The sequence below is a fragment of the Pantherophis guttatus genome, chromosome 10 (genome assembly GCF_059756535.1).
Source record: "Pantherophis guttatus breed Tessera chromosome 10, ASM5975653v1, whole genome shotgun sequence".
NCBI lineage: Eukaryota > Metazoa > Chordata > Lepidosauria > Squamata > Colubridae > Pantherophis > Pantherophis guttatus.
Genome location: NC_142072.1, coordinates 1,172,547 through 1,198,492, shown reverse-complemented (window position 1 = coordinate 1,198,492; position 25,946 = coordinate 1,172,547). Strand labels below are relative to the sequence as shown.

General features: G+C 48.0%; 1 protein-coding gene across 1 annotated transcript; it reads right to left on the bottom strand.

Moving 5' to 3' along the window:
• TIMM50 (translocase of inner mitochondrial membrane 50) lies at positions 1–25,230 on the bottom strand. Its single transcript, XM_034438209.3, has 11 exons — positions 24,957–25,230; positions 23,863–24,004; positions 23,291–23,322; positions 12,959–12,980; positions 8,693–8,751; positions 7,823–7,942; positions 7,347–7,451; positions 5,167–5,265; positions 2,024–2,180; positions 1,382–1,488; positions 1–620 (listed from the first exon to the last, which is right to left on the bottom strand). The coding sequence occupies exons 1-11, from the start codon at positions 25,203–25,205 to the stop codon at positions 519–521; spliced, it is 1,194 nt and encodes a 397-aa protein (XP_034294100.2). The 5' UTR covers positions 25,206–25,230; the 3' UTR covers positions 1–518.
• Positions 25,231–25,946: the final 716 nt, after the last annotated feature.

Sequence of the window (25,946 nt, the reverse complement as noted above, 5' to 3'; positions counted from 1 at the left end):
TTCTTATAAAGATAGCCATTTATTTGGAGGGGGCCCTCCATTCCTTTCCATTCACCCCAACAGGCTGACCAACGGCACCGTCTGTCGCCCAATGGGAACATGATAACAAGGGATGAGAGCCACTGGAGAGACCACCTCCCCCTCCCCCTCCCCCGGCTGCAGTTTTTCCTCCTTTTCGTTGCCGCTGCAGTCAGGCTCCTTTCTTGGGCAGGTGATGGCTTGGCTCCCCGGCCCTCCTGGAGCCTGACCCCTTCCCAGGGCTGAGGGACAGGCTCCCTTTCACCCACAAAAGTCTTGGTCTCAAAAAATGCTGCTGCCGCCGCAGGAGGGAACCTCGGGGGCAAGTGGGGGCAGGTTGTAAGCCCACCATCCGTGTCCAGCTTGGGCCGAAGTCTGTGCCCCTCCAGCTGCAGCCTCCCCGAGAAGGCCCCTCCCCATCAGGCCAGGGGTCCGAGGGGCAAGAACGGCTGAGAAGTCCATTCGTGGATGGGGGCGGCTGGTCCTGAGGGGGCCCGGAGTCACTGCTGCTTGGAGCGAGGCCACAGCCGGCTGGCCAGGGAGCCCAGGAAGAGCTGCTGCTTCTTGTGTTGGGTCAGGTCGGAGAGACGCTGCTGTTCCTCCTGGGAAGGGGCACAGACACCGGCACTGCCGTCATCCCCCGCAATGCAGCCCAGCCGGGGGTCTCGGAAGCCATGGCAGCCCTGTCCCCACCCAGAGGGATTAAACCAGAGCCGCCCAACCTTGGCAACTTTTAGACCCGTGGACTTCAACTCCTAGAATTCCCCAGCCGGCATGATACAGGCAGCCCTTGACTTAGCACCGTTTGTTTAGTGACCGTTCAAAGTTACGACGGCACTGGAAAAAAGTGGCTCATGATTGTTTGTCAGCGTTAGGACCGTTGCAGTAGCCACATGGTCACATGATCAAAATTTGGATGTGACAGCTGCCTTTGTCCTGGGGTCACGCGATCCCCTTTTGTGACCTTCTCAGCGGTCTTCCAACAAGCCACGTTGGTGGGGAAGCCGGACTCATTTAATGACTGCATGATTCACTTAAGAGCTGCAGGGATTCACTTAACAGCAGTGGAAAAAAGGTCATGAGATGAGAAGCCACTCACTTAGCAACCACTTTGGTTAGTGACGGAAATTTTGGGCTGAACTGTAGTTTTAAGGAAGGAGAATCTTTGTAGCTCAGGGCTGACATGAGGGGTCCTTGGTGGTCTCTGAGCTGGCTTGTTTTCTTGCAGACCGATTCCTAGTTTGGGTAGTGAAACGTGTACAAGAAAGCCAGCCAGCTCAGAGACCATCAAGGCCCCCTCGTGAATTGCGGCTGTAGGTCAAGGACGTCCTGTGATTCCCGCCCCCCCCCTTCTCACTCTCACCTGCTCCAGCTGGGACTGCCTGCGTTTGAAAGCCTCCAGTGGATCTTCTTCCAAGGAATAGTTCTCCAGCACAGAGCGAACGTCTTCCACTCCGCTCATGGCGATGGCTGCAGGCGAGAAGAACCACAGATGAGCTCCGGCCCAAAGACCGGGGGGAAGGGACCAACCCAACAGCCTGGCTTTCTTCCTCCAAGGCACAAGCCTCTCTCCATTCGCACCCTCTGCCATCTGCCCCCGGGATTCTCCAGGCCAAAGCCTGGCCAGGCCGGGGCTCAAAGCTCCCTCTGGATCTTCTGGGAAAAACAGCTGGGAAGGGAGACGGCTCAGGGTGAGGGTCGCCTCTGGCTTGCCTGCTGGTTTCCTTGAAAGCCAGGCCTCTGCTTGCTTTTTGAAAGGTTATCACAATAGAAAATGGAAATGGAAATAAAGATAGGGAAATAGGGGAGGGGAAAAAAGGGGAGGGGGTTAAAGAGAAGGTGTCCATTTCCAAATTTTTTTCAGGGCAATAAAATACAAAATAAAATAACCTCCTCATATTTTTTTAATTTTCCAACTTGACAAATGCTAGACATTCCTATAACTGCAAATGGCCTTAATTGGTGAAACCCAACATCCAAAGTTCGTGTTTTGCCCCGGGCTCACTTTTGAGGAAGGCCGACAGGTCGAAGAGGGTGCGGTCGTCAGAGTTCCCGTCCCACTTCTTGAGGGCCAGGCCGTTGAAGGGCTGCAGGCGGAAGGCCTCCTTCTTGCAATCCACCACCACCACCTTGGCCGGGTCCCTGTTCAGGCAGGAGATGTCCTGGGGGAAGCAAGGAGACTGGCAGGTGGGACCTCTGACCGTTTAGGCTCCATCCATCCATCCATCTTTCTCTCTCTCTCTGTCCATCCATCCATCCGATGAATCAATATTTATGTCTTCTCTGTCTGTCCATCATCTATCCATCTACTTATCATCCATCCAATCAATCAATCAATGTCATCCGTCCGTCCGTCCATCCATCCATCTTTCTATCATCTATTCATCCATCCATTCAATCAACATGTTGCCTGTATCTGTCTATCCATCCGTCCACCCATCCATCCACCATCTTTTAATTAACCATCTTTGGTAACTTTAAGATGAGTGGACTTCAACTCCCAGAATTAGCCAGCCAGACCTCTCTTTTTCTCTCTCATCTATCTATATCTCCATTTTTAAAACCGCCCATCTCCTTCACAGAGGGACTCTGGGTACTGTACAGATAAAATATCAAAGCATAAACAGAGAATACACAACTGAAAGTGTAAAGGCAAGGATAAATTAAAATGTTTGGGAAAATTAACTAAAAGGCTGGGATGAGGGGGCTTTTAGGGTGCTAGCCAGTCCCGTGGCCCCGGGCCCTCTGGGGCTCCTCCAGTGCTTTCAGAAAAGTCAGCTGGCTGAGCAAACAAGGGGAGCCAGAGAGTGTGCGTGTTTCCCCCTCCTTCCTTCTGTGTGGCCCAAGGGCATTCAGAGGGGATCCGGCCTTCAATGTTCCTGGCAGGGAAATCCCCACATCCTCCCACCATTTTTCCTCCTGCCTCGTTTCACAGGATGACAATTCGGAGAAATTCTGTACAGGATTTTTCACGTTGAGACTCCTGGCTGATGCAAGGCTGCATGGCAATCAAGGTTCTTTGGACTGGATGACCTTTTAAAAAATCCTAGAAATGAACTGGGAGAAGCCTATAATTCCTCACACAGTCCGCTTGATTGGGATGAGCTTTAAGATAAATAATGCAAACTGCCTTAATTGCTCAGCTGTTAAAGCAGCGAGGTCTACTTTTTCATGTACAAAATACTCCAAAATCCCAGGCCCTCAGGAAATAAAAATAATCAACTACACTGGAAGTTAGTCATTAAGTAGTTCAATCAACTAGTTTTCTGTGTGGTTTCCCCCCCCCCCCTTTTCATTTGTTTTGGTTGCCTTGCTGGATTAGAGCAGACTTGGTTTTTCAACAAATCGCTTCGGCTTCCAAATCTTTATTTTCAGTGCAAAGACAAAGGACTCTGAGGGAACTGGGAAGAAATCTGCCCCCCCCCCAACGCATAGTGAAAAATGCCTTCTTTCAAGCTATGTTTAATTGCCTGGCTGGCTTGTTCCTTTTGTATTACTTATCGTTTTATCATAAAAGATAAAATGCAAAATAGAAAAATGAACAAACAAAACAAAACAAAAGCATGCATTCAACACTAAAAATGACAAAAAGGAAAAAAAGGAAAAAAATAGTTTACAAAAAAAAAACTGGAAAAAAATGATCAAATAAATTTAACATTTAATATGTAGGATATACTCTGGTTGGGAGAAGAGAAGAGAAGAGAAGAGAAGAGAAGAGAAGAGAAGAGAAGAGAAGAGAAGAGAAAAGAAGAGAAGAGAAGAGAAGAGAAGAGAAGAGAAGAGAAGAGAAGAGAAGAGAAGAAAGAAGGGGAGGGGAGGGGAGGAGAAGAAAGGAGAGGAAAGGAAAAAAGGAAAGGAAAGGAAAGGAAAGGAAAGGAAAGGAAAGGAAAGGAAAGGAAAGGAAAGGAAAGGAAAGGAAAGGAAAGGAAAAGCAGTAAGAAGCCCGGCTGTCTTATTTCAAGAATTTCCCCACCCCCCAGATCCTTGAGCATTTGGACTCAAGTGAGTCTTGCCTCTTTTTCCATCTTTAATGCAACCGCCCAAGAGTGAGGCTGCTTCCTCCAAGAAGAGAAAACCTCCCCCCTCTGCCCCACAATGCTTACTTGGGGAGGGGGGAGAAGAATCCAAACAATTAAGATAGGGAGAAGGCCCCCCACCAGCAGCAGATGGGAGGTGACGGGGAGGGGGGAGGCAGCACAGAAGACAGACAGAAGGCAGCTTTGGCCCCCCCCGCCCCCCCCAGCTAAGCCATCCTCCCTCTATTGTGGACAGCCGGCCCAGGGGACTTGCCTTGTGGAGCACGTGGCCAAGGCAGCTGCTCGCTCAGACTGCGGCCTCATCCAGAGAGGCAACAGGCAGCGGAGGTCGAGGGAAAAGGCATTCTGGGATGCCAAGAGTGGGCCCACGGCAGGGGGAGGAGGCCCCGAAGGCAAAGGCCCCGAGCCCTCAGGGAGGTTTGAGGTCCTGTACTCCTTTTCTTGGAGGCAAGCCCTGCTGGCTGGACTCAACGGAAGCAAATCCTCCAACTGTGCGTTTGGGAGACGGTCCAGCCGAGTTGGAGCCAGTCAACCAGTTTGGCCTAGTGGTTAAGGTGCCAGGCTAGAAAGTGGGAGAAGGTGACTTCTAGTCTTGCCTTATGAATGAAAGCCGGCCGGGTGTCTTTGGGCCAATGACCAGAAGATGGTGAGTTCTAGTCCTGGTTTAGGCATGAAAGACAACTGGATGACTTAGGGCCAGTCCCTCTCTCTCTCAGCCCAACCCACCTCACAGGGTGATTAGTGTGGCAAAACAGGAGTACGACATTGTGTTGGAGATGTTCGCTGTGGGATACAAATAAATAAATAATTAAAATAAACCAACCAATTTTGAGGGATGCTAATACACAATTACTTCTGTCCCTGGGTATTATTCAAACAGCCAGACAAAGCCAGCTTGTGATTCACTTAAGAATTGTGGTAAGAAAGCGTGAAAATGGGGCAAAAGCCCTGCGTAACACCTGTCTTGCTTAGCAGTAGAAATTTTGGCTCCACTGCAGTCGAGGACTACCTGTGCCGTGATAAATTTGGAGAATTTACAGCACATCGTGCTGGAGCCCTACAGCCAAAACCAGCCAAAACCAAAGCCTTCCAGACCGTGCTGGAGCCGTACCTTCACGTGATGCCCATCCATGTAGCGAGTGGCGTCTCGGAAGAGCCGATAGGAGATGAAGCCGTGGGGATCCACGCTGTCGATGAGGGGGAAAGCTGTCTGGGAGAGGGGAGAGAAGGCCCAGAATAATTCTCAAAGGAAAAGAGGTCGAGGTGTCATGAGCAGCATCAGCTCCAATCGAAGGACGTTAAAAATGGTCTGGCTTGGAGGCTCTCTGGGCGCTCTCAGGAAACAGCTTCCGAGGGTGCACAGCCAAGCCTGCGCCTTCCTTCTTAGAAAGGATGGATCACAGTCGCTTGACAGTGGGATGGGCAGCATACAAGTTTAATAAATAAATAAGAATAAATTGAGTCAAGCAGGAGATATCAAGGGGGAGATACGGTGATCACACAGGGGACAATATTCACCCACACCGGCTGAAAAGTGGCAGCCCTGAGCAGAACATCTACGATAATACTTAGAATAACTAAGATATTCTCACAATTTCTCAGATATTTGCCAAGCACGGGAAAATCGGGAAGCCCAGGCAGTTCAAATGAATATAAAGCTTTATTGAGAGCTTACGCTCTTCACGCAAGAATCTGAACTACTAACGGTCAAAGCAAATTGGTGGCAGATAAGAATCAGCGGAAGTTGAGGGGGGCTGGAGTTAGATCCCTCGTGGGCACGAAGAGACTCAAGACTGATGACATGTTTGACCCCTCCTTCCCTCGGACTCAGCCTGGTCACCTCCTACAAGTAGTCCTCGACTTACAACAGTTAATTTAGTGACCGTTCAAGGTTATAATGGCACTGAAAAGAAGTGACTTATGACCATTTTTCACACTTAATGACCATTGCAGCACCCCCATGGCTATTTCATCAAAATCCGGACGCTTGGCAACTGAGTCATATTTATGACGGTTGCAGTGTCCCTGGGTCATGTGGTCCCCTTTTGCGACCTTCTGACACACAAAGACAACGGGCAAGCCAGATTCACTTAACAACCATGTTACTAATTTAACTACTGCAGTGATTCACTTAACAATGGTGGCAGGAAAGGTCGTAAAATGGGGCAAAACACTTAACAAATGTTTCACTTAGCAACAGAAATGTTGGGACTCAGTTGTAGTTGTTAAGTTGAGGACTATCTGTATTCTTAGAATATCTAAGTTATTCTTAGAACATATAACATATTCTTGAGATTATTCAGAATACCTAAGATATTCCCTTGACTATGTACTTCTTCTCAAGGGGTTAACAGAGTCCTTAAGCAAGGAGCTGTTGTGAATTGTGACACTGCCTGCCCGTTTTAGGGCCGCAGCTCTGGATTTGACCTAGCTGGATCCCATGAGTTAACTAAGTGCCCAGAAGGCAGAGGTGGATGCTGGCAGCCTTTTCCCTGAGCGGTTCCTGACCTTCGGGGTGAGGACTGGGGTGCTGCTTTCTCCCCAAAGACAGGCCCACTCAATTAGCACAGCAATAGTTCGGATTCAATAGGCTGCAAGGCGCAGAGAGGGGGCCATTCACATTCAAATGAGCCACGGCACGCTCCCTGGGAGAGACCCCACTGCCACCACTCAAGCGTGAGAAAGGAGGAGCGTGGAAGGGAAGAGAGGGCTAGGGCTAACCGGCTGTGCTAAGCTGCCCCTCCCTCTCCCCCTCTCTAGATGGCCTGACATGGTTTAAGGTTATCCCCTGTGGTCACTCTGCATCTGTGTGGCCAGCATGGGCATTGGACACAAAGTCCAGGCCGGCCTGCAACAAGCTGGATCGCCCTTCCATTCCTTTGCTGGGACATTCATGTCCAGTTCCCCCAGTCGGGCACAGCAATGGCTGGAACAGGGTTTGCTAGTCCAGCAGCGGCCAAAACCATAAGGCAGTTTTAGCTAAAGCAGGGGTCTCCGAAGTGGCCAACTTCAAGACTTGGGGACTTCAACTCCCAGAACCCCCCAGTCAGCCAGGATTCTGGGAGTTGAAGTCCCCAAGTCTTAAAGTTGCCCAGTTTGGAGGTTCCTGAGCTAAAGAATCTTTTCAGGGATTAATTTAAAACTAAATAATGGATTTTAATTTCAATAAAAGGGGACAGGTTCATTCTGCATACTCAAAGCCTCTTTAAAATGGGGGAGAAAAGAGGAGCTGAGCACTCTACCTCCCAAACCATTTGGCCAGCTGGCAGGGCCCATCCCTGGAGCACTCACCATGCCCGTCTCCGAGGTGAAAATGACGATTTCGTAGAGAGGAGCCAATTGCTGGAAGAGGTTGTCGATGCCCGGCCTTTTTTTGAAGCGCCAGCCAGTCACTAACTGAGGACAGGACAGAGAGAGAGAGAGAGAGAGAGAAGAGAGACCTTGAGAGAAAGCTAACACCAGCTAGGCAGTAAAGACAATGCCCAACTAACCCCCATCGGTCCTGGCAGATATTCTGGTGCTTTTCTTGCAGATGTTTCATTATCAAACTAGGTAAAATCAGCCCGCTCCCTTCTAACCCTGATGATGTTACCTACTTGGTAATGAAACGTCTACAAGAAAAGCACCAAGCTCAGAGAGCACCAAGGATCCCACACAATTCAAACTGTTGGTAGGTGGGTCAGGGTGGCAACTAAGTGTCCGTCCTGCCCCCTGGCTCTGAGGGGAATGCGGTGCCCCCATCCCCAATTCCTGGAAAGGATACAGACCGACCATTCAGGGTGCAGCAGGACATCGGTGAGTTCGATGACCAGGGTGTAAGGTGGCTGATAATACGGTTCCTTCAAGGGATCTGGCAGCAACTTAGGGCTGGTGGGCTCCATGATCATCTGGAAAAAGAAACTGAGGCCATGAGGCCAAGATACAGAACAGGTTTGGGGGGAAAGAGTGGGAAGGGGGAGATGCTATGTTTTTTATCCCTGGTTTGGATCAAGGGGGGAAAATTCACCCAGATTGGGTAGGAAACCAGAAAGCTTTAAAGCCGACTAGGATATAAACTCATTTTGGTGCAGTTTTTCATTTGGGAGAATTGTGAAAAGATTCTAAAAATAGTGCTGTCCAATCTTGGTCATTTTAAGACCTGTGGACAGCTTGGCTGGGGAATTCTGGGAGTTGACGTCCACAAGTCTTTTTTTTTTTTAAATAATTTTTATTCAACATTTACATCTTTAACATCCTTGTTACATTTTTACAGCTTTCCGATACCGGCATCTTTGATAATATCTGTAACCAACTGTATACACATACATTTTATATATTACTTACTAATTTCTATATTCACTGCAATTTATACCTATCTATTACACAATAATTATTTCGTTCCTCTATAATATCTTCTCTTACGTTTATACATTTATACATTAATTTTGGATTGTTTCTCCAACCAGTTAAAGCATCTATTCCATGTCTCGTAATAAATCGTTTCCTCTCGGTCTTTTAATTCCATTGTTAATTTATCTGCTTCTGCCTATTCTAGCACCTTTTTTATGATCATCGTATTTGATGGAGCAAATCCACAAGTTTTAAAGGGGCTGAGTTTGGACAGCCCTGTTCCAAAATAGATGAAACAGGACACTCACCTGACTATAATCTTTGAAATACTTGTATGACCTTCGCAGCTGTTGAACGATCACCACATCTGTAAGCCAAATGGAAGAAAGCCTGTTGCAGAACCAGGGGAAGCATCCCGCCCATTGCGGGTCCCAGAGCCCTGTTATTCTGCAGGTTAAACGTCTCACTATAACCTGACAGGCACCCAGTCCAATACGCCTTTCGCTCCTGGGTGCTGGCATGTACAACCGAAGCCGGTTCCAATTGCAGTTCAGGCTACAAGAAATCCATTTTAATGCCCTCAAAAACCCAGCAATATGATTTCTACTGAAAGAAAAAAAAATTCTATTCTATTCTACTTTTTAAGTAGGTATTTTTCTGGGCAGGGAATGGAGGGAGCTGCTGTATATAAAGTTACTTCCAGCTATCGAACTTTATGCTTTATGGTCTCAAGTGGAATAAAATACAGGTGGTCCTGGACTTACAACCATTCTTTTAGTGGCCATTCCAAGTTACAAGGGTGCTAAAAAAAGTGACATGACCAGTTCTCGTAATTACGACTATTGCAGCATCCCTGTGGTCATGTGACCAAAATTCAGGGGCTTGGCAGCTGATATGCATTAAGCAACAGTTGTAGGCTGTGTGATCACCATTTGTGACCATCCCTGAGAAGGAAAGCCAAGGCAGGAAGCCCGATTCATTTAACGACTGCTTGGTCCACTTAAACTGAAATGTTTCACTTAACAAACGTGGGAAACAGGTTGTAAAATCAGGACTGACTCACTTAACACCGGCCTTGCTTAGCAAAGGAAATAGCGCTCCCAATTGTGGTTGTAAGTCGAGGACTACCTGTGAGTCCCCAGAAGGAAGGGAAAAAAAAGAAGAAGTACATTTGGGTGCGATGGCAGTTCTTGAGCTGAACACGGACTCTTTAGGAGCGATGATTACTCAATGCTGCAGCTCCAACCTGGTTTCTTCTCCGGGTCTCTCCTCCCTCCCAACCATCTGACGTCGCTGGAACATATGTGGGGCTGCAGCGCTGTTTCCCCCCCCCCCCAAAAAAAACATACAAGGGATTCTCCGAGGACCAGCTTGCTTAAGCAGAGGTCAGGCTGGGGAAGAGAGAGCGTGTGAGCAAGGCTGCAGCCTCCCCACCAGCCCTGTTAACTATCCCTCTGAGATTACAGCTTCCCCATTTTAGCCGCCAGGGTTATTCAAACAGAAGCTCTAAGTTAATCAATCAAAGGCAGGCCTGTTGAATGGGGTGTAATTTGGGGCACATTGTTATGGTAATGGGAGCGGAGCAGCTGGGCTGGAGGACTGATGAGGGACGGGCGGGCGGGGCAAGGATTCCTGTCAACTGGAGGGTGCCATGGTGGAATCCCAGGAAGAGGCACCCTGTTGCCCCTGCCCCCCCCCAAATATTGGGCTGCAGCAGGCAGAAATGAATCAATCAGAATAGAGCTGAAAGGGGCCTCGGAGGTCTTCTAGTCCAACCCCCTGCTCAAGCAGGAGGCCCTATACTGTTTCAAACAGATGGCTGCCCAGTCTCTTCTTCAAAGCCTCCAGTGTTGGAGCTCCCACAACTTCTGGAGGCAAGCGGTTCCACTGGTTAATTGTTCTCATTGTTAGGAAGTTTCTCCTTAATCCCAGGTTGCTTCTCTCCTTGATTCGTTTCCATCCGTTGTTTCTTGTCCTGCCTTCGGGTGCTTTGGAAAACAGACTCTTCTTTGTGGCAGCCCCTCAAATCCTGGAACCCTTCATCGTATCCCGCTTCATCACTGGAGGTTTTAAAGGAAAGGCTGGACAGCTACTGTCTAAAATGGTAGAGGTTCTCCTGACTGAGCAGGGGGTCTGACTAAGCGTGATTTTTGCAGGAAAAGCTAAATAACTTCTCATTTTGGGATTAAGGGATTCCTTCATTCTTCCTGGAAGGCAAAGAGGGGAGAGAAGCCAAGAGCAGCCCAGATACGGTTAAACAAACCGGGGTTCCCCACCATGTGTGCAGTTTTTTCCACCCAGGAGGGATGAGTTAGCTGAAAATCTGGATGGAAGGGGGGGTGGGGAGGCAGGAGGAGGAAATTTAGGGGGGGGGCAATGAGGCTACGCCTTTTAATCTGTCAGCACATATGCCCGGATGAAAGGAGCCGAGGAAGGCTGCCCCCGAAAGAAGCTCCCCCATCCGCTGCAGGACTCCCCTCCCCACTCTTGTCCAAAGCGTTCCACCACAATCTGCTTTGGGGAAGCCACGGCCAGGTTCCATCTGGCCCTCTGCCCCACATGGCGGCTCCTGCCTCCCTCCTCCACCTCCTCCGTTCCCAAAGCTCAGAATAGAATGCAACAACGCTTCCTTAAGAATGAAGGCGAATCTACGGGTCCCAGGATAATGTGGCAGGATGATCCAAGCTGGGTCGGTCACCGGTTCAGACGTTTTGTCTTCCGAGCTTTCGGACTCGTGCTGGAGCCCATCGTCAGAGAACTCCTCTCTGAAGTTCCGGGGGTCCTGATGACCAACCCAGACTGGGTTTTGTAGCAGGCACCATGTTTTGGAAAAGGAGAAGTTGGAATTCTCCAACTTGAAATTTGGAATTCTGAAAAGAGCCATTCACTTTATACTATTAATATACTCTGTTTCCCCGAAAATAAGACCTCCCTGGATAATAAGCCCAATCAGGCTTTTGAGCGCATGCGCTAAAATAAGCCCTCCCCGAAAATACTTAACCACATGTGCAGCCGGTCCCCGCCATTTCCTCTGGTTAGGGTTAGGGAGAGCTGGAAATCAGGTAAGACGGCAAGAGGAGCCCCGTCTTGCTCCACGCGCCCCAAAATAATAAGACCTCCCCGAAAATAAGGCCAAGCGCTTATTTCAGGGTTCAAAAAAACATAACAAAGGGTCTTATTTTCAGGGAAACACGGTAATTACAACAAGAAATAACGGATGGAAGCTTAACAAAGAGCAGCCCAATCTAGAAGGAGAACAATTAAACAGTGGAACGTCTTGCCTTCAGAAAGTGTGGGGGCTCCATTGTTTACAAGAATAGACTGGGCCACCATTTGACTGGGATGGAATAAGGCTCCTGCCTTGAGCAGGGGGTTGGACTACAAGACCTCCGAGGTCCCTTCCAACTCTACAGTTCTATCATTCAACTTTGATACTGCTCAGCTCCAACCAACTCTGAAGTCAACCGATGAGTTGTGCCATTTGTGAGCTCGGCGATGCTCAACCTTGGGGCCTCTTAGACAGCTGGACTCCAACTATCAGAATTCTTATCTAAGGGGGCATCAGACTAACCTATCTTATAAGGCAGGGGTCTCCCAACTTGGCAACTTTAAGACTTGTGGATTTCAACTCCCATGGCTGGCTGAGGAATGCTGGGAGGTGGAGTCCACAAGTCTTAGAGTTGCCAAGCTGGGAGACCTCTGCTTTTAAGCAAAGCAAGGAAGAATGTTTGGGGCTCAGAACAACCCCACATGCGGGGCTGATCGGGCCAAGCCGTGGCAGAATCTGCTGCAAAAGGAGAGATGATGCAACCCAAGGATGTCAAGACCCCAAACCGGCTTCCCCAGCTGCCTCTCTCGTCAGAGGGACATCTGGAATGCTCATGACACGCTTTAGCCACCCTGGCCCCCTCCAAAGTCTTCATTCTTCCCCATTATCTGAGCACCAGGGACGTTGGCCTCCAGCTATGTGCAAGGGCAGGCAAGGAGGGGGGGGGAGGGGGAGACCCTAGATGGTCTGAGGAATGGAGCACTGGCAGGCTGGCTTCCTGTCCTGCAAAGTTCTGCCCCACCGTCTGCTTTTGAAAACGGGCCTGCTGCTTTGGGGAGCAGAAACCCCCTCGCTGTGCAGCCGATGGCAAAAGGAAAGCGATTCCGGTTATTTCTGCCCGCCGCATTAAAGGAATATTCGCTTTTTGAAAAGGTGATTAAGAGCTGAGGGCACCAGGTCACAGCTGCAGCGACCCAGCTTCTGGTTCAAAGAGCTTAATCCCTTCACAGAGTAGTTTCTAGTGCCATTCAGTGGAAGCCGGACCCAACCGAGGGGCTTAGATAGTGAAACGTATTGATTAGCTGAAAACAATTTCTCTTTTTGCTCTCAAGAAATGCAGCCAGGATACTAAATTCCACAACTGCAAATAACATGCAGTGAACTTTCCCGTTGTGTTTTCCTTGGATAAGGGTGGCAACTCCAGATTTACTTCTGCAATCCCTTCGCTCCCATTCTTCACCCTTAAATCAACCTTTGTCCGGAGCCCATCAAGGAAATTTTCAAAACCCTGGTCTTGTCTACTTACCGTCATCAAATTCATCAGGGATCTGGGAAAAAAAAAGAGAGAGAGAGAGAAAGAGAGAAAACATTGTCTGTGGAGATTCTCAGTCATCCAGGTCCCAGTTGTCCCAAAGGTGCTTTTGAGAGAAAACGGTGTGTTTATTTTGATTCCAAGGGTCCACTGCATACCCCAAAATGGGGGCTGAGGGGGGAACAACACAGACACACAGCAACACACGTGTCTACCTGTTTATTTGTACCCCACCTTCATTTTTACAAATAACTCAAGGAGGTGAACATATCTAATACTCCTTCCTCCTCCATAACAACCCTGGGAGGTGGGTTGGGCCAGGTTACCCAGCTGGTTTTCATGACTAAGGCGGGACTAGAACTCCCAATCACCTGGTGACTAGCCCAAAGTCACCTAGCTGGCTTCCATAGCTGAGGCAGGACTAGAACTCACCATCTCCTGATAATTGGCCCAAAGTCACCCAGCTAGCTTTGGGGCTAGAACTCACCACCTCCCAAAATCACCCAGCCGGCCTTTGTGCCTAAAGTGGGACTAGAACTCTCCATCTCCTAGTGATTGTCCAAAGTCGCCCAGCTGGCTTTCATGCCTAAGACTGGACTAAAACTCCCTGCCTCCTAATTTCTAGCCTGGTGCCTTCAGCACTAAACCAAACTGGCCCTACAGCTGCCTTCTCCAACCGATGTGCTCCGATTTAACTGCCCTCCCCACACCATGAGGGAAGTCAGTTGGGAAAGACTGGCTCAGGGTGGCGGAACTCAGGGTTGAGCGAGGCAGGCCCATTTTCTTCCTTTCGTGTTTACAAAACGTTCCTGGGGGGCAGCATCGGGCTGCGACTCCGAGTTCAGACTGGTCAGGCAAAGAGGTCAGCGGAAGACCGGCCAGGTCAAACCAGATGGCAGGAAGGAAGATGGGAGGAGGAAGGACATGGTTAATTTGGGGATAGTTTTACTCCCATGCCCAGTGCCATTCCAGAAGCAGGAACTTTTAAAGGAAAGAAAAAGAAAAGAAAAGAAATCCAGGATATGATGGAGACTCAGACACTGAGTGGATAGAGGGAAACAATGCCTTGGTGTAACACAGGAATTCGCAACAAGAGAGCTCGTCTTTTTTTTTTGTTTTTTTGTTCTCCAGGACTCTTTGGAAACAGATGAATGTATGAAAGGTGAATGTGTGAATGCATGAAGAGAGGGAATAAAACTTTAAGGCAGAGGCATCCACTTTAAGACTTGTGGACTTCAACTCCCAGAATTCCTTAGCCAGCATAGCTTCTGGGAATTAAAATCCACACAGTCCTTGCTCCAGTGTTCCTGCAGATGCTGTACAGGGAGTCCTCGACTTACAACAGTTCATTTAGTGATGGTTCAAAGTCATAATGGCACTGAAAAAAGTGACTCATGACATTTTTCACACTTATGACTGTCGCAGCATCCCTGTGGTCACGAGATCAAAATTCGGGTGCTCGGTAACTGACTCGTATTTATGACGGTTGCAGTGTCCCTGAGGTCACGTGAGCCACTTTTGTGACCTTCTGACCAGCAGAATCAAGGGAGAAGCCAGGTTCACTTAACAACTGCAGTAACTCTGCATTAATTACTATTAATTACTAATTAATGACTCTGGCAAGAAAGGGTATAAAAAGGGGCAAAATTTACTTGACTAATGTTTCACTTAGCAACAGAAATTTTGGGTTCTATTGTGGCCGTAAGCCAAGGACTACCTGAACTGAATGCTCTGGGGAAAAAGAAATAGTTTGTCCAGGTGAGTTCTGACGTCAGGCAGGTGACAGGGTGCCCCTGAGCAGCCCCTCTTAGAGACCCACTGGTGAGCAAGGTGAGGAGGCCTGGGGCAGCTGTGAGTGTTGTAGCTCAGAGTCTTGGGCTTCACAATCTGCCAAAGGGACAACAAGGATTTCGGTCACCGAATGCCCTCACAAGCGGCCCTGGGGAAGGACCAAGGACGTGTCCAGTCAGAGCAAGGGGCCGTAGCCATCTTCCTTGAGAAGCAAGCAACCCCTTTTGCGCCGTTAAAAAAAAAAAAAAACCTTGGGTGTTTGCAGAAGCCATGAGTTTTGGTGCACCAGCCAAATGGCCTTCACACCTCCGAACTGGATGGTTATGGCAAAGGGGTAGGAAGCAGCTCTTCTGAGTCCCCAGGCAGCAAGCGGAGATCCTGCAGGACCTTCGGCCTCAGACCCTCCAGAGTCAAAGCAGCTTTGATAGGGTAATGCTCGATCTAGGAGCCTCCTTCAATATGCTGTACCACCTTCATTAGCCTTGAGACAAACCCTAATGGAAACTATTGAAGGAGAGAAGCCCCCTGAAAGGAAGGAGGAAATTCCTGGCAAGACAACCAGTGGAACTGCCTGCCTCCAGAAACTGTGGCTGCTCCATCACTGGAGGTTTTTAAGAAGAGACCAGACAGTCACTTATCTGAAATGGTATAGGTGCTCCTGCTAGGGCAGGGGGCTGGACTAGAAGACCTCCAAGGTCCCTTCCAGCTCTATTCTATTCAATATCACTTCTTTTTCCTAGCCTGCCTTAAACTGAAAGCTGATTTTTGTGTTCAGATTAAAATTTAAGGCTAAGAATAAGAGCTGCTCATGAATTCTGGTCTCAAATCCCCAAAGGTCCAAAACCTGCCGAAACAGAAGTAGTTTGGATTTCTTACCACCAGAGCCTAAATGGTTAATGGCACTTACATGGCCAGCAACCAAATCGCAGTCACCAAACAATACACAACTAAAAAGGGCAAAATGAAAGCAAGCAAGCAACAGCCGCCATAATAAACGGATGACATCATTCCATTCTTCCCAGCCTGTCCCAAACAATTCAAGTTTCAAAAGGCTTACGGAAAGCCAGGAGCAGGGGGCCAATCTTGTTGCAAGGTGGGGCCTGGGTGCAATCCCACTGTAGAGGACCCCTTCTGAGGATCAGCACCTGCAAAACTCAGCCCCACCAAAGTGGGGGACCAAAAGCAGGGCTCACCAACCTTGGCAAGTTTAAGACTTATGGACTTCAATTCCCAGAATTCCCCAGCCAGCACAGCACAGCTGTCAGTTGAAGTTCACAAGTCTTAAAGTTGCTGGATGGGGAATTCTGGGAGTGGAAGTCCACAAGTCTTAAAGTTGCCAAGGTTGGAGACCCCTGCTCAAGAGGAATGAACAAGTGGGGGAGCAGGAAGAAGAGGCACAAGGTTGTTTTAAAAAATGGGCAGCCCTTTTTATAACAGGCCTGGATCCCCCATTTCTCTTACTGATTTCAAACACCGCAAAGGTTTTACATGCTCTCGCCCTACCCACAACGACTGCGTTATTTCCTTTACTATTTTACAACTGAGCGTGGCACGATTTGATTCCGATTCAAAGGAAGCAAGAACCAAAAGGGGAAAAAGATGACGGAGGGGTGGCCGGTTTGTTAAGCAGCATTGTGCAAGTACAAATTCAAACTGTCCAAAGCCAACTCGGAAGGTGCTGCATTTCAGTTTTGCGAAGTCTGTTCTCTTTGGGTCAAAATGATCCCACTCTAATATTCTGAAATAAGGCCGAACTAGTTCTCTCTCCCCAGAGAAGACTCGTTGGCCAATGCAGTCTTTCAACTCTGCCGGTTTTTGAAAGCACCAGCTGTTTGAGCCCCAAAGAATCACCCAGACAAAGTGACAATAGGTCTTAATAGATCTTAAAACAACAATTGTCCCTCCCCACACCCCCATCCGATCGTGCATGAGTGCGTGAATACAGAGCCATCCTACCAGGACAGCAAGAAGTTGATTCTTTTCAGCTACAGGTGCAGAAGGAAAGCAGCTGTTGGCTTAAACGGCAAAACCCTTTCAAGAAATCCTGATGGGTTCTAAAACTCCTCCGCTCCAACCCCGGCTGGGCTAGGATCAATCCCACGGCAGATACTTTTTACAAAAAGACAGGGCGGTGGTTTTAATCATCTCGGGGTCTACCTTTCCAAATGCTCCTGGACCGAAGGCTGCGTGAAACCGAGCTAATCCCTGGCTGAGGGACACACGCCAGCTCACGAGCCATTGTTCTGTTTTACTTCTTTGGCCGCGAAATTTGGGATTATGTAAAGTGAGGCGGAAGGAAGAGGCCAAGTCGAAGAGATTGTAAACTGCACCAGTAAGAACCCGAGGCCTGATCTGCTTTGTTCCAGGCAACGGAGTGTCAACTTGACAGGGCAGGAAACTGAGGCTGACAATGGAGAACAGGCAGTGTCCTACCACACAATGGCAGCTGCCTGGGGGTCTCTTCCCCTCCCACCCTCCTTAACCAAATCCAGCCACCGCTGCCAGATTTACCCAACTGACCGTATCAAATGATGGATTCATCTGCAAACTTGTTAACCGGAGGAAATGTCGAGTTGCTACAGAGATGCCGTCTCGAGGGAAGCCGGGGCACTCGATTGGGTGAGAATTTAAGATTCCCAATTTCTCTGCTCGTCTAAAGCCAGAAAGACTCGCAAAAGGACCATGCGGGGACTCCTCGACTTACAACCATTTGTTTAGGGAGCACTGAAAAAAGGGACTTGGGACCGTTTTTCACACTGATGACCGTGGCAGCTTCCCTGTGGCCAGGTGGTCTGGAATGCAGGATCCGTGCAGGGACACTGGGCCACAGCCAGCATGGGATTCCATGCACCTGAGAAGTATTTAAACAGAAAAAAATGGCTCTTTCCCTGCAAATACGGAGCCCTGGAAGCCACGGCATTGTCTGTCCCCACTGCCCTCCTAACCAGCACACAGGACCCAACCGGATAAAATGGTTTCCCTGTGTGACTATGTGGATTGGGAAGCCCAGAGAGGCCTGGTTGAATTCAGGAGGGAGGCAGCCGGGTGTAAGGTGAATATTACTGATATGGCAAATCTCTGCAATTCTCTGCTTTCTACCAACATTTCAGTCAGAATTTTGAAGCTCAAGGGCACCACCTTGAGAGGAAGGGCTGGGACACCTACATGCTTTAGACACTGCAGTCCTCCCTTCAGAGGACCATATCTGGTAAACGAAACAGACTCTTGAACACAGGAGTTTCTAAGAGGGCGAGAAAGGATGTCATTGTGATTGTTGTTAAGTCGTGTTCAGCTCTTTGCAAACCACGGACCACAGGTCCCCCTGACCTCCACTGCCTCCCGGAGTTTGCCCAAATCCACATTCATTATGTCGATGGACTCTATTCTAACCATCTCCTCCTCTGCCGTCCCCTTCTCATTTTGCCTTCCATTTTTCCCAGTATCAGGGACTTTTCCAAAGAGTCTACTCATCTCATTCGGTGGCCAAAGTATTTGAGCTTTGGCTTCAGGATCTGTCCTTCCAAAGGACAGTCAGGTTTGATTTTCTTTCAGATTGACTGATTGGATCCCCTTGAAGACCAGGGGACCCTCAAGAGTCTTCTCCAACAACCAGAAAGGACATTAGGTTCCAAAATGCCAGCCCCGAATAAAAGCAAGTCAGGAACACACCACTGAGGTGCCTATGAAAAACAGAATCAGAATACAGCTGGAAGAGGCCTTGGAGGTCTTCTAGTCCAATCTCCTGCTTGAGAAGGAGACCCTATACCATTTCAGACAAGTGGCTGTCAAGTCTCTTTTTAAAAAACTCCAGTGATAAAGCATGACTTCTGGAAGGAAGCCGTTCCACTGGTTAATTGTCCTGACTGTTAGGAAGTTTCTTCTTAATTCCAGGTTGCTTCTCTCCTTGAGAACAATATCAAGGAGTTCTCCCCAAATGTCCAAGAGGCAATGAGGGTACCAAGAAGCGGAAGGTCCTTCAGGATTTTCCCAACTGTTACCTCTTTCCCAGGGTGGCTCACTTACACTGCCCTAAGCACAGCTTTCCAGAAGTTGCCAACATTTTGTTTCCAAGACCGAGGCGGGAAGATCAATGCAAATGGGAAGAGTGAGAAAGGAAATTTGTAATAAAAAAGATCAAGAAGCCTCTTTGAGTGGATCCACACTTCTCAGGACAAGGAAGCTGAAGAAAAGTGTGGGAAAGAAAGAAAGATCAAAGCCTGAGCCTCTTTTACAGCCACTTAGGCCGAGATGGGCCTAGACGGGACGAGTCCCCCTGCACCCAGGCAATGCCATGCGACTTGCAGGAAGTTGTGAAGTGTGCCAGCCGGGGTCTTCAGACCAGGCACATTTGCCATCACGCCTCACTGTGGCCATTCGCATGAATGCGACAGGCAGCCTACAAGAAAGGGTCATTAGCGAAACCAAAGGGGGCTTATTATGGCCCCAGAGCAGGACGGAAAGGGGCAGGCAGGGAGAGGCAGGGAGCTACTTCAAAGCAAGGCCATTTGTAAGAATTCTAGACATCCTGTCTTTTGCGTCCCCCCCCCCCAAAAGAGGGGCTCAGGTTTGAGACAAATTTATACACATCCAACCAATGGAACCTACCAATGGAAGATAATATTTTACATCCTCTTCTATAAGAGAGAAACTTATGTAAGTTCTTTACTTACTTTAGCCAACACTGTAGAGTAATTATCTCTCGTAGTAATAAGATAATTCTAGGGGAATTGAGCTGTCTTACCATACATCTGCTAATTATCCAAAATATAATGGTGACATAGGAGCTGAAAAATAAAGGTTTCAGAAGGAAGAGTTATGACACAGTTCTCCCTTCTTAAAACTTGATTTTTTAAAGGGGGGGGGAGTCCACTTAAAGGCCAAACATTTGTGACTATGCATTGGTAATGGGATGGGACACCACAACATGAGGGTAGTTAAGGCACCAGGCTAGAAAGCGGGAGAAAGTAAGATCAAGTCCTGTGCCTTAGTTATGAAAGCTGGCTGGGCGGCTTTGGGCCAATCACCAGGAGACGGTGAGTTCTAGTCCCGCCTCAGCCATGAAAGCTGGCTGGGTGACTCCAGGCTAGTCCCTCATTCTCAGCCCAACCCACCTCACAAGCCTGGTGAGGAAAATATTTTTTTTTCAAAATAATAAAGGCGGGATACAAATAAGTATATCAAACAAACTTCCCTTAGCCTGCATTCAAGGGGGAAGAGCTAAGGCAGGGACTCTGTGCTCCAACCTGCTTCCTTCCCACAGAGACTTCTCGGACAGTTGCCAATTGTGCCGGAATTGTGCTTGTTAATGCAAACAACCCAAGGCAGATGGCATGTGCCGGCCATAAGCTGACCCAAAGCCCATAACGGTGAGAAGAAACCGAGGCCCAGGAGGAGCATGAAAGGAACGTGTTCAGGTTTCAATGACTGATGGGGGCTGGGGGAGAAGGGGAGGGTCATTCGCCCAGGGTGATTTAAGAAGCCCTCTCTTCCTCTGGGATAGTGCAGTATGATGTCCTCACCTCCGAGGATAATTCAGGTTGTTGTTTACAACAAGGTGAAGAATAGCAGCTTCTAACTTCAAAGCTGCCAGTATAGAGAAAGGAAATCAGGGCCTTAAAAGAGGAGTTGGGATAGTGGGTGGGTGTATTTTAAGTCTGCCGTTCAAAATGCCTCAGGGATGTGTAAGGCCACTAGCAATTCACACCTTGTTTCCTCAAGGGCACTTGGGACTTGTGCTACAGATCAAAAGAATCTTCCCTCATCCTCGTGGCTTGCAATTCACACGAAGGGAGAGCATCTCTTTAGGAATCAACAATTAAAAAATGACCCCTGTAAGATAAGTGTGCCGACTACAGAATCCAGTTGCTGTCATCCCAGACAAATTTCGAAAGCATCAACTTGGGGAAATAAATAGGGAAGATAGATCACAAATTTAAAATGTAGAAATACTGTACAATTGCAGAAGCTGCCTGCATTTCCCTGCTCAACAATAAATGCCTTTTATAACAAAAACTATGCTTACAGATTTAGGCTGCAATGTTTTGTACATAATTGTTGCTGAGGAGGTGTGGAGGACATTTATGCAATCATGCTGAATTCCATTGTGATATTTGTGTGTGTGTGTGTGTGTGTATTTCAATAATGTCGATAAAAAACTAGACTGGATCAGGTGAAAGACAGAAAGGATAATGAATACCAAAAAATACCCTTCCCTTCTGTATTGATGCCAGGATCAGACCATAGACTGAGCTGCAGAGTCACTACTGATCTAAGATTTTGTTAGATTAAAAAAATTATGGAATAATGCAGAATGTACAAGCATTTTACAAACTTTAAGCACAGCCCTCTTTCCATCTATAGTGCTGAACAAAAGGGTGAGGATATTGTTTCCCTGAAATTCACCAATGAAAGAACAAACTCCACATCTGGACAAAATGTTGGAAGCCTGGAAGAAACTTTCTCAAGCAAATACAGCCCCATTAGCAAATGTGTAGCACTCCCCTGACAAGCAGCTCCTTCCCTCTTAGTGCCGCCCCACCCCCCGTAACAACAGGTACATCAAGCGCCCATCAGCCAGGACCCCTTTCACACATCCCTGGCAACATGTGCCTGCTGTAATCAGGACCACAAAACATCTGTGGGAACTTGGCTTCAGACTTTTCCCCATGGCCTGTCCTAGGCTGAGTCATCGTGTCACAGGAAATCGCCACCCAAATATTGTCTCGGTGGCACAAAAGGGATTTTGGAAACTGGCCTGGATTACATTCTGTACTCAGTGAAAGAGAAGCGTTTTTCCCTGTTCCAAGTTATGACTGGCTATTCTGCAAGTTGCACATATTTTGTTCAGAATCGGGATGAGGAGAAACAGAGCATCCCTAGAGATATTTTGTAAAAGGAGGCATGAGTATTTGCTAGTGGGGGGAATAAAAACTACAAAAACGAGGAAAAAAATCATAACACACTGTTCAGGAAAGTATAAGAGCAGCAGTTTGGTCTGGTAGTTAAGGCACCAGGCTACAAAACAGGAGATGGTGAGTTCTAGTCCTGCCTTAGTCATGAAAGCTAGGTGGGTGACTTTGGGCCAATCACTAGGAGATGGGGAGTTCTAGTCCCGCCTTAACTATGAACGCTAGCTGATTGACTTTGGACCTGTCACTCTCTCAGCCGAATCACCTCACAAGGTTGTTGTGGTGAGGAAAATAGGAGGAGCAAGGTGTATTGGATAACTCAACTGCCTTGAGTTATTTGAAAAAATAATAAAGGTGAGATACAAATAAACAAAATAAAAATAAATAAATAAGAAAATAGAATACCGGTAGCCATTTTTCTTTTATGACAATGTATTAAGCAAAGAAAAGTGAATTACAGGTAGTCCTCAACTTACAAACACAACACTGGGACCAGAATTTCCAGTACTAAGCAAGACATTGAGTCAGGACTGATTTTAAGATCTTTTTTTTTTTTTTTTGGCCATTGTTAAGCAAATCACAGCATTTGTTAAGCGAATCAACACAATAGTTAAATGAATCTGGCTTCCCGCATTGACTGCTTGTTGAAGCTGGAGGGAAAGGTCGCAAATGGTGATCATGTCACACACACACACACACACACACACACACACACACACACGGTGCAACCCTTGTAAATACACGCTGGTTGACAAGTGCTTGAATCTTGACGATGCTACCATAGGGACGCTGCAGCAGTTATTCCTGCTTATCAGTCAATTTTTTCAGTGCCATTGTGACTTTGTATGGTTGCTAAACAAGTGGTTGTAAGTCAACAACTACCAGTAACAAAACTGGAACATTGGAAACCTGCCACTAAAAGAGTCACCGCTCACACAACCTCCTTCTTTCTTTTTGCAACTGTGAAGTCCTGCTAGGACTGCTGAGGGGGCAGATTTGAGGCTGGGAGTTTGAGTTGGTTATTTTTGGAGCTCAGCAATTTCTGCTACCTCACTGCACAAGGCAAGAGCTAGAATGCTGGATGTCAACATGGGATAAGTAGGCTCAAGTCTAATCATGGTCTCTTGGTGATCTTGAAAAACTCCCATTCCCAGTCTAAGTGGCCTTTCAGGGCTGCTGCCATCTAAAGGACCAACCACCACAGTGAAAAACAGATGACTGCTATTTTGAAAGCTTGCATGCAAAGTAGTTTTTCTCTAGAGCAGTGGTGTCCAACCTTGGCAACTTTTAAGATCTGTGGACTTCAACTTCCAGAATTCCCCAGCCAGAGCATGCTGGGAATTATGGGAGTTGGGGTCCACAAGTCTTAAAGTTGCCATGGTTGGATATCTCTGCTCTACAGGGACATATAATCCTTGTGATGCTGGCTTTCATCACATTACATTGCTTGCTTTTCCTAGTCAGTTTTTACTGACTAAATTTATTTGGAGCTCAAATTAATCTTTTCTGTGCTTCAGGCTACATCATCTGACTTTAGACTGCCCAGCATCTTTTGAACACTGAACGACCTCTAGTGGCAGCCACCTAGTTAACAAGAAAACTTCTTCTAGATAATAAAGCATCCTACCTTCGCACCATTTTCATCCACTGAATTACGACCTGCCAGAAAAAGAGAGAGGGTGAGTGAGTGAGTGAAAAAATGAGAAATATTTGTCAACTATGAGAAATAGGGAGCCATTTAATAGCCTGGGGAGACGTGTATATGAATCTTGAGGACCTCATCTCTTCACACTTCCTAACAGTAATGGAACTAGATTTAGGCTAGAGAAATAAAACAACACACAATTCTTTCCATCAATCAATCTTCCGGGCTGACCACAGAATCACTAATGCCAACAAAGAGGACCCAACCAGTATCTTAAAAGACCTGAAACAACCATCTTGGCAATAAACTATTCAACTCTTCACCTTCAGAGCATGACAATTTTGATTTCAAACAGAAACAGAACAGAAACCTCCATCAACACAACACTGTAACTGGAAGATATTACGCAGAGGCCTGGCCCCAGGATACAACTGCAACAGTTCAGATTGTGGTACTGATCATAAGCCAGAGAAGAGAGCTTTGATACGATGCACTGACTGGTCCTGATTTTATCTTGGGCGTACCATAAAATCACAGGCCGAAAGCGGACTTACCAAAGATGTAGATAATTGCTATGCCGTTGCCAGCTCCGAGAAGGCCTACTATCTGCAGCAGTCTCTTTGTATAGGCAGGGTTCTGCTTTTTCGTCTTCTCTTGCTGTTCATCGGAGCCTTTCCCATCTTCTTCTCCTGTTGACTGGAGGGAGAGAGAGAAAATGCTGAATGGAGGTAGTGCACAATCGCAGAAACCATATACTGATAGTCCTTCATTTATGACCACAATTGAACCCAACATTTTAGATGATGAGACAGTTGTTAAGTGATTTTTGGCTCATTTTACAATCTTTCCTGTCAACATTAAGTGAATCCCTACAGCTATTTAGTAACACAGTTGATAAGTGAATCTGGCTTCCCCATTGACTTTGCTTGTCAGTCACAAAAGGGGATCCCATGATCTCATGATCACTGCAACCATCATGAATATGAGCCAGTTGCCAAATGTCTGAATTTTGATCGCGTGACCACTGTTTTTCACACGGCCACACTGCAACCGTCTTAAGTGTGAAAAACAGTCGTGTCATTTTTTTCCCAGTGGAGTTGTAAAGTGAAGCTGACTTTCCCGCTGACTTTGCTTCTCAGAAGGTCGGCAAAGGTGGCTTCCTTGTCACCCAGGAGACTGTGACCGTCATAAATATGAATCAGTTGCCAAGTGGCTGAAGTTTGACCTGGGACCATTTTTCACACTTACGACTGTTGCACCATCCTCAGGGTCGGTGCAACAGTCGTAAGTGTGAAAAACGGTTCCAGGTCACTTTTTCCAGTGCCACTTTAGTTTCGAACAGTCACTAAACGAATGGTTGTAAGTCGAGGACTACCTGCATTTTTGAATGACAGGATGCCCAATTCAGGACTTCAATTTTGATGCTCACTGAAGCTCCGTCTCTGAGCTCCCCCTAAGGCTGGTGGGCGTTCTGGCTTGGCCTAACCTACTGCTAACCTTCCGAGCTTCCAGCAGGCGAGGCCCGGGGCCCCAACCCGGCCTCCCCGGCCCCTGGAGCCCGACCCTTGCGGAAGCCCCCGTGATGGCCCTCCAACCGCCAAGGGAGGGTCGCTGTGGCCCCCGATGGCCTGTTCTGGCCGTCCCTCACCTTCTGCTGCTGCTGCTGCTGGGCCACCTCCCTCAGGACGGCCCCGGTCAGCCCCGGCCCCGCCGCCTTCGCCTGAGGAGGGACCCCCGGCGGAGCCCCCGAGCTCCACGTCCGACCCGGCAGCGCCCAGGCGCCGCCCCGCTTCCACCGCCGGCAGCCGGCGCCGCCTCCGCCGCCCAGCAGCGCTCGCAGCCCGCCCGTCAGCACCGCCTCAGACAGGACACGAGCGGCCGCCACCACCGCGGCCATCTTTGCTCGGAGGGGCCTCTCGCGCCTGCGCCGGCCCTTGCCCAATCAAGAGCGAGGGGGCGGGGGTGTTCGGCGCGCGCCGCGACTGGGGAAAACGGAGGCGGCCAATCAGAGAGCGAAAAGGAAAGATACCTCCCCTCCCCACCACATCAATATTTCCGGAGCCGGACTGCCCGCCCCTTCGACCGCTTTGTCCAATAACAGAAGCGGCATTTGTCATGGTATCCAATCCACCAGCCAGATCTACGCCTCCCAAATTTCTCCGACCAATTGGGGTTCAAGGGGGCATGGAGAAAACCCGCGAAGTTTTTATTAAAATAAGCGGCCGCAACTCCCATTGGCTACAAAGCGAAGGGGCGTAACCTTATCTTCCCTACCGGTCTTCTCGGAAAGTGACAAGGTTAAAGAGCCGAAGGGACATCAAAGCACGTGCGAAGAGCAAGACACGTGCCTTAAAAAAGAAAACCTCAATTTTCACAAGATATAGAGCCAAGGCATCCACAGTTAGTGTTTATTATATCTAAATAATATTTATTAATTTTAATTAAAAATTTTATTTTATTGCTTCGATTGTAAGTTGGCCAGAATTGCCCTAGTTTAGATGGGAAGCATACAGGTACCGGTGCTCATTGACTCACAACAGTTCATTGTGACTGTTTGAAGTTGCAAGTGACTTATAGGACCATTTTTCACACTTATGACCGTTGCAGCATCCCCACGGTCACATGATCAAAATTTGGA

What these genes read in the sequence shown, in the direction of transcription:
- TIMM50 (XM_034438209.3), bottom strand. Translation starts at nt 25,205, where the DNA reads ATGGCCGCGGTGGTGGCGGCCGCTCGTGTCCTGTCTGAGGCGGTGCTG. An exon ending in TGGATGAAAATGGTGCGAAG is followed by an intron (nt 12,981 to 23,290) that starts GTAGGATGCTTT and finishes TTTTTTTCCCAG; the next exon opens with ATCCCTGATGAATTTGATGA. An exon ending in CCTGTCGGCCTTCCTCAAAA is followed by an intron (nt 1,489 to 2,023) that starts GTGAGCCCGGGG and finishes TCTCGCCTGCAG; the next exon opens with CCATCGCCATGAGCGGAGTG.